Here is an 8,821-nt window from a genome sequence, read left to right on the forward strand (position 1 = left end):
TGTACCTGTACACGCCATCCAAGCTCTGTTTGACTCAATGCCTAGGCGTATCAAGGCCGTTATTACGGCCAGAGGTGGTTGTTCGGGTACTTATTTCTCAGGATCTATGCACTCAAATTGCGTGAAAATGTAATCACATTTCAGTTCTAGTATAATATATTTGCCCAATGAATAGCCGTTTATTATCTGCATTTCTTCTTGGTGTAGCAATTTTAATGGCCAGTAGTGTATTAGAGGTATTGCGGCCTGCGTTATTACAAAACGCTTAACAGTTGTTAAAGTTTGCTTTTTGTTATGCTAGAATTTCACTGTGTGTCCCAGATGTCACTCACAGAGCATTAAGGCGACATGAGAGCTCTGCAATGTACAGGTCAGTACTGCGGCGTCAACGGTTGTGATTGCTTCATTGATTCGTGCAGGAAGAGTAGCCGTGTCACTGGCAAGTGTTGTATACACGCGAGCCTTGACGTAATTCCACGAAAAGAAGTCTCTAGCGTCACATCTGGAGGGCGCAGAGGATATGCGATGGGACCATCACGACCCAGGTGGCTGTCAGGGAACGCGTCACTCAGCACACCCACACCTTAAATCTTCAATGTGGGTTTGCGCCATCATACGGGAAGACGATACATGGCCGCAGCTCATCGACCTTTGGCAGCGAAAACCATTGGAGCATGCCTAAGTATACATTTCCGATGCCTTTTTCTCTGTGAAAAAAAAAATGGGCCTAACGTATCATGAATTAGGACACACCAAACACTAACCGATCTGTTCACGTGAGTTGCGCGCGTTTCCGGAGCCCCAAATCCTAACGCAGTGACGATTCAAATGTTTAGAAACGTGTAACGTTGCTTCATTTGGGTTCAGACACTTCTCCAGGTACTCATTGTCAGCCTCTGTAGGGACCAGTCTGGAACACGCTATTGCGTACCGCAGAGAACGATCGTTTGGCTGCAATGCTTGGAGCATTTGGATTTTTTAAGTAACTGCTTTTGTAATACTTTACATACAAATGATCGTGCTTTCCGCAAATCGCGTTCAACAGTGTCTAAAGTTCTCGAACCATCTCATTGTGCTTGTTTCTGCCCGTAGTGTCTTCCCATGCTGGTGTTGATAATTATGTAATATCGTACTCACAGATATGGATTCGGCGCACCGGATGACGCATTGTACCTTATCCTGGTCTATCGCCTATTTGATGCAGTCCAAGTCACATCGGCAAGAAATTGCACAGGAAAACAATTCTGATAGCTTCTAAACGTTTTAAAAAAATATCACGGTTCTCTGTTCCTAATAGTTTCCAAGTTATGATTTTTTTTAAAAATGACAATGGGAGTTCCACCCCCGCCCCCCTCCCGCCATGAGCCATGGACCTTGCCGTTGGTGGGGAGGCTTACATGCCTCAGCGATACAGATAACCGTGCCGTAGGTGCAACCACAATGGAGGGGTATCTGTTGAGAAACGTGGTGCCTGAGAGGGGGAGCAGCCTTTCCAGTAGTTGCAGGGGCAACAGTCTGCATGATTGACTGATCTGGCCTTGTAACACCAACCAAAACGGCCTTGTGCTAGCACTGCGAATGGCTGAAAAGAAAGGGAAACTACAGCTCTAATTTTTCTCGGCGGCATGCAGCTCTACTGTATGGTTATATGATGATATCATCTTCGGTAAAGTAGTCCCCCATTCGGATCTTACAGTGGAGATCACTCAGGAGGACGTCGTTATCAGGAGAAACAAAACTGCCGTTCTGCAGAACGGAGCGTGGAATGGCAGATAGGTTAAAAAACTTAAGAAGGGAAATTGATAGGTTAGATAGAGTGGGAATTACTGAAGTTCTGTGGCAGGAGGAACAGTACTTCTGGTTAGGTGAATACAGGGTTATAAATACAAAATCAAATAGTGGTAATGCAGGAACACGGATATCTGTTATGGACAGCATAGCGAACGCATTATTGTAGCCAAGATAGACACGAAGACCACACCCACCACAGTAGTACAAGTTAATATGCCAACTAGCTCCGCAGATGAACAGGAGATTGAGGAAAATGTATGATGAAATAAAAGAAATTATTCAGGTTGTTAAGAGTGCTAAAAAATTTAATAGTCACTGGATACTGGAATTAGACAGTAGGAAAAGGAAGAGAAGGAAAAGTAGTAGGTGAATATGGACTGAGTGAAAGGAATAAAAGAGGAAGCCGCCTGGTAGAATTTTGCACAGAGTTAATTTAATCATAGCTAACTGTTTAAAAATGAAGAGGGAAGGTTGTATACATGGAAGAGACCTGGAGACAGCGGAAGATTTCAGATTGATTATACAGTGTTAGTCAGAGATTTAGGAACCAGATTTTAAATTGTAAGACGTTTCCAAAGGCAGATGTGGATTCTGACTACAATTTATTAGCTATAAACTGTCGACTAAGACTGATGAAACTGCAAAAAGGCAGAAATTTAACGAGATGGGACATGGATAAACTGAAAGAAACAGAGGTTTTTGTTGGTTTTGAAGGGATCATAGGGTACGATTGACAAGAACAAAGGAAAGGAATAGACTAGAAGAAGAATGGGTAAGTTAAAGTGATGGAATAGTGAAGGCAGCAGAAGATCAAGTTGGTAAAAAGACAAGAGCTAGTAGAAATCCTTGGGCAACAGAAGAGATATTGAATTTAATTGATGAAAGGAGAAAATATAAAAATGCAATAAATGAAATGAGCGAAATGGGATACAAACGAAATCGACCAGAAGTACAAAATGGTTAAGTAGGAATGGCTAGAGGTCAAATGTAAGGATGTAGAAGCACGTATACTGCCTACATGAAAAATAAGGAGCCTTCGGACAAAAGAGAAACACTTGTGGAGGAGGAGGAGATTTAGTGTTTATCGTCCCGTCGACAACGAGGTCATTAGAGACGGAGCGCAAGCTCGGGTTAGGGAAGGATGGGGAAGGAAATCGGCCGTGCCCTTTCAAAGGATCCATCCCGGCATTTGCCTGAAGCGATTTAGGGAAATCACGGAAAACCTAAATCAGGATGGCCGGAGACGGGATTGAGAGAACCACTTGTAAGAATATTAAAAGCTCAGATGGTAAACCAGTCCTAAGCCAAGGAGGAAAGCAGAAAGGTGGAATAAGTATATACAGGGTCCTTCCAAGGGAGATGTACTTGAGGGCAATATTTTGGAAATGGAAGAGGACGCAGAGGAAGATGAGAAGAGAGAGATGATACTGCGTGAAGAATTTGACAAAGCACTGAACGACTTAAGTCGAAACAAGGCCCCAGGAGTAGACAGCATTCCATTACAATTACTGATAGCCTAGGGAGAGCCAGCCATGACAAAACTCTTACATCCGGTGAGCAAGATATATGAGGCAGTCGACATATCCTTAGACTTCCAAAAGAATATAATGATCCCAATTCCAAAGAAAGTAGGTGCTGACAGGTGTGAAAATTACCGAACTATCAGTTTAATAAGCCTCGGCTGCAAAACACTAACACGAATCCTTTACAGAAGAATGGAAAAACTGGTGGAAGCCGACCTTGAGGAAGATCGGCTTGGAATCCGGACAAATGTAGGAACAAGTTTCTTCTCGTAGAAAATAGGTTAAGGAAAGGCAAACCCACGTTTATAGCATTGGTGGACATAGAGAAAGCCTTTTGACAATATTGACTAGAACACTCTCTTTCAAATTCTAAGGCTTGCTGCGGTAAAATAAAGGGAGCAGAAGACTATTTACAGTTTGTACAGAAACCAGATGGCAGCTCTAAGAGTCAATGGGCACAAAAGGGAAGCAGTGGTTGAGAAGGATGTGAGACTGGAGTCTAGCCTATCCCCAATGTTATTAAATCTGTATATTGAGCAAGCAGGAAAGGAAACAAAGGAAAAATTTGGAGTAGGAATTAAAGTCCAGGGAGAAGAAATGAAAACTTTGAGGTTTGTCGATAAGATTATAATTCTGTTAGAGACAGCAAAGGACTTGGAATAGCAGTTGAATGGAGTGGACAGTGTGATGAAAGGAGAATATGAGATGAACATCAACAAAAACAAAACGAGGATAATAGAATGTAGTTGAATTAATTCAGGTGATGCTGAGGGAACTAGATTAGGAAATGAGACATTTAAAGTAGTAAATGAGTTTTGCTATTTGGGAGGTAAAATAGCGGATGATGGGCGAAGTAGGGAGGATATAAAATATAAACTGGCAATGGCATGAAAATCGTTACTGAAAAAAAAATTAGTTAACATGGAGAATAGATTTAAGTGCCAGGAGGTCATTTCTTAAAATATTTGTATGAGTGAAGACATGTATGGAAGAGGAACATGGACGATAAACAGTTTAGACAAGAAGAGATCAAAAGCTTCTGTAATGTGCTGCTACAGAAGAATACTGACGATTACATGTATCCGTCATGTAGCGAATGAGGAGGTACTAATACAATTGGGGAGAAGAGAAATTTATGATAGAACCTGTCTAAGAGAAGGGCTCGGTTGGTAGGACACATCAGCAATTTAGTACTGGAGGGAAATAGGGGAGGGGGGCGATGGGTAAAAATCGTAGAGGGAGACCAAGGGATGAATACAGTAAGCATATTCAGGGGGATGTAGGTTGCCGTAGTTACTCGAAGATGAAATGGCTTGCTCAGGATAGAGTAACATGGAGAGCTGCATCAAACAAGTCTGGACTCTAGACCACAGCAACAACTATGAGACTTTACGGACACCCTGTATGACATGTAAAAGAGTGAAGAGGGGACAATAAGAAGACCAAAAAGGAATGGTTGGCTTAAAAAGTGAGTAAATTTGCATCCCTGCCTTCTCTCCCTTACTGTTCAACCTCTGTGTTTATGATGCAGTGACGGAAATGAATGACAGGACAATTTCATGGGAGACCACCAATACGATTCGCTGACAGTGTGGAAGACTTATAGGACCTGTTGATTCGGATGAATAGTCTACTGGGTACAGAATATGGATTGAGAGCAAACTAAAGAAAGACTAAAATAATGAGGAGTAGCAGGGACATGAATGGCGATAAATCTAACATCATAACTGGGGATCACAGTGCACATGCATTTACGAATCCTGCTACCTTGGAAGTCAAATAGTAAACGCAAATAATGATTTGGGGGATTGGATTCAGTACATGGACTATTACCTCTGTGTTTTGTACTAAAACAGTAACTAACATACACACATCAAAAAAAATTTGCATCACCGCAGTTCCCAGAACTCCTGAAGATAGACGTTGACTGTGGATATTGTATCACAGACACAGTCCCTTTGACTGTTCAGAGATGTCACTAAATCCGCCCAAAGATGTAAACAACAATGCATGAGCAGCGCCTATTAGACGGAGGGGGTCCGACAGCCGATCAGTTCCAGTCATTCCACCAGGAAGGAGGAACACGGCTCGCGTCGTCTGCAGTTCAACCAAGCCTAGACGGTCAATACCGCGGTTCGATCGCGTCCGCATTGTTACTTTGTGCCAGGAAGAGCTCTCAACAAGGGAAGTGTCCAGACATCTCGGAGTGAATCAAAGCCATGTTTTTCAGACGAGGAGGAGATACAGAGAAACAGTAACTGTCGATGACATGCCTCGCTCAGGCCGCCCAAGGGCTACTACTGCAGTGGATGACCGCAACCCACGGATTATGGCTCGGAGGAACCCTGACAACAACGCCAGCATGTTGAATAATGCTTTTTGCGCAGGCACAGGACGTCGTGTTACGACTTAAACTGTGCGCAATGGGCTGCATGATGAACAAAAAAAATGGCTCTGAGCACTATGCGACTTAACTTCTGAGGTCATCAGTCGCCTAGAACTTAGAACTAATTAAACCTAACTAACCTAAGGACATCACACACACATCCATGCCCGAGGCAGGATTCGAACCTGCGACCGTAGCGGTCACGCGGTTCCAGACTGAAGCGCCTAGAAACGCACGGTCACACCGGCCGGCTCATGATGAACAACTTCACTCCTGAAGTCCATGGCGGGGTCCATGTTTGCAACCACGACACCGTGCATCGCGGTGCAGATGGTCCCAACAACATGCTGAATGGACCGTTCAGGATTGGCATGACGTACTCTTCACCGATGAGTGTCGCATATGCCTTCAACAAGACGATTGTCGGAGACGTGTTTGGAGGCAACCTGGTCGGGCTGACCGCCTTAGACACACTGTCCTCCGAGTGCAACAAGGTGGAGGTTCCCTGCTGTTTTGGGGTGGCATTATGTGGGGCCGACGTACGCCGCTGGTGGTCATGGAAGGCGCCGTAACTGCTATGCGATACGTGAACGCCATCCTCCAACCAATAGTACAACCATACCGGCAGCACATTGGCGAGGCATTCGTCTTTATGGACGACAATTCGCGCGCCCATCGTGCACATCTTGTGAATGACTACCTTCAGGATAAAGACATCGCTCGACTAGAGTGGGCAGCATGTTCTCCGGACATGCCTGGGGTAGATTGAATAGGGCTGTTTATGGACGACGTGACCCACCAACCAGGGAGTCTACGCCGAATCGCCGTTCCGGAGTGGGACAATCTGGACCAACAGTGCCTTAATGAACTTATGGGTAGTATGCCACGACGAATACAGGCATACATCGGTGCAAGAGGTACCGGTGTGTACAGCAATCTGGACTCGCTGTGTGGTGGTACAACATGCAGTGTGTGGTTTTCAGCCGGTCGGGGTGGCCGAGCGGTTCTACGGTTCTAGGCGCTACAGTCTGGAACCGCGCGACAGCTACGGTCGCAGGTTGGAATCCTGCCTCGGGGATGGATGTATGTGATAGGTTAGTTAAGTTTAAGTAGTTCTAGGGGACTGATGACCTCAGAAGTTAAGTGCCATAGTGCTCAGAGCCATTTCAACCATTTTGTGGTTTTCATGAGCAGTAAAAAGGGCGGAAATGATGTTTATGTTGATCTCTATTCCAGTTTTCTGTACAGGTTCCGGAACTCTCAGAACCGAGGTGATGCAAAACTTTTTTTGGTATTTCTATTATATCTAGTTTACTTGATTAGTCTAGCCCTGTTAGGTTTTTCAAAACTAAGCGACATAGAGATACGTGTGCAGTAACATCATGCCCTGTTAATTTGTTGTGCACATGAAGATGGTGAGTTTCCCATCTCTAAATGTAACCTGATGCACCCTAACCAGACACTCACGCCAAAAATTATGTACATAAGATATGAAATAAATTGTTATAAGCAGTAGTAAGCCAGGTGATTATAGGTCATCTTTGTCCATTATATATAGTTATACTGCACTTGGCGGAAGCACGTTGTTAACCTTCATCTATTGTTGATTACTGCTATCTCACCTCTGAAGCATACACTCTACAGGAATAAAGTAATTCCACTGGTAATTCCCAGCTAGCACTTAACTTCATGTGGAGGTTGGAATTACAGATTTTGTTACTTATTGCGCAATGTTCTTTTGGAACAATCTAAATGAAGTGCATGTGTTGTCTTCACAGGCCTGAGTTCATCGCTGAAGGCTTGATGACTGCCATCCGGGAGGGCAAGCCAGGGTCTGTCTGGATGGCCGACAACAGCAAGATCAGGGAGATCGTCTACGAGCGGCTCGTCCAATAAGGACTGTTCTACATGCCATTTTGTACACGTCACATTATCGTGAATAAAGTATACCTGATTCGAGTGATGACATATACAGTAATAAGAATTACTCTAAATGGTTGCCACCCACTAGACGATTCCCTTTGTGGGAATCGTTTCCTACAATGCGAAATGATGTTTGAGGTTAAACTCAGTCACAAAGGTTATTCTTTCAAATGCACAGTCTTTTGAGACTCAAGTCAATTTCCATAAAATTGTTGTTGGCTGTAGCCCACGACATGTTGCCAAATGATATTTCAGGGTTTTGACCAGTATTTCAAGTGGCCATCTTAATATGAAACAATTACTAATATGTGCAATAAATTATTCAAACAGTAATTCAGATAATGTTGGAAGATAATAAAATGATAATAGGTGGGGAGAAATTACTGAGGGATCACTCACAGTGTTCAATTTTGAGCCCGCTCCTATTTCTTACATGTGTGAATCACCTTAAACTTTATATTCATCAGGCAGCATTGGTACTTTCTGCAGACGATACCAGCGTTATAGTTTTGTCATATGATATATAGTATGACAAAACTTCGATTTTGGCCACAGCAACAACCTTTTGGGACGCCATTAATAAAGGATCCGTTGAAATATCCATTGCGAAAAATCTAATGAACCGTGACAGTGGTTACCAACTGAATAACGCGTGGAATACCGTCATCTCCGAAATTTGTTCGAGACGAAGACGCCAGAAGACTTTGATAGCTGCGGACAAGGACAATACCCACGGCAGCTGAGTATTCGCGTTCCACCAGGGAGGGCGCTACCGCTGGGCGACGTGGTCCTGTCTCCGCGACTTCAACGCATGCGCACTATATAAGACGGAGCGGAGAACGTCAGTCCTCGTTCGGCTCACCTGAAGATGGCTGGCAGCTGTCCAGCCGAATCCCAAAATCTCTTTTAACAGCGTGATATGTGGCTAATGAGCAGCCGCTCGATCATGAAATCCAAGTTTTCTCACCTCCCGCCTAACTGTCATAGTACTTGCAATGGATCCTGATTCAGTTTGGGGTTCCTGTGAGATGGTCTGGATAGATGTCTCCCTATTACACATTACGACCCTCTTCAACTGTCGGCGGTCTCTGTCAGTCAACAGACGTGGTCGGTCTATACGCTTTTGTGCTGTACGTGTTCCTTCACGTTTTCACTTCACTATCACATGGGAACAGTGGACCTGGGGATGCTTAGGAGT

At 44.1% G+C, this 8,821-nt stretch overlaps 1 protein-coding gene across 1 annotated transcript in view; it reads left to right on the forward strand.

Annotated features, from left to right (window-relative positions):
* Window positions 1-7,670, forward strand: part of LOC126251730 (15-hydroxyprostaglandin dehydrogenase [NAD(+)]-like) — a 77,697-nt gene extending 70,027 nt beyond the window's left edge. The window contains exon 7 of the mRNA XM_049952335.1: window positions 7,479-7,670. Within this exon, the coding sequence (XP_049808292.1) occupies window positions 7,479-7,596 (118 nt within the window). The 3' untranslated portion in view covers window positions 7,597-7,670. The remainder of the gene's footprint in view (window positions 1-7,478) is intronic.
* The last annotated feature ends 1,151 nt before the right edge of the window (window positions 7,671-8,821 follow it).

The sequence above is a fragment of the Schistocerca nitens genome, chromosome 4 (genome assembly GCF_023898315.1).
Source record: "Schistocerca nitens isolate TAMUIC-IGC-003100 chromosome 4, iqSchNite1.1, whole genome shotgun sequence".
Classification (NCBI taxonomy): domain Eukaryota; kingdom Metazoa; phylum Arthropoda; class Insecta; order Orthoptera; family Acrididae; genus Schistocerca; species Schistocerca nitens.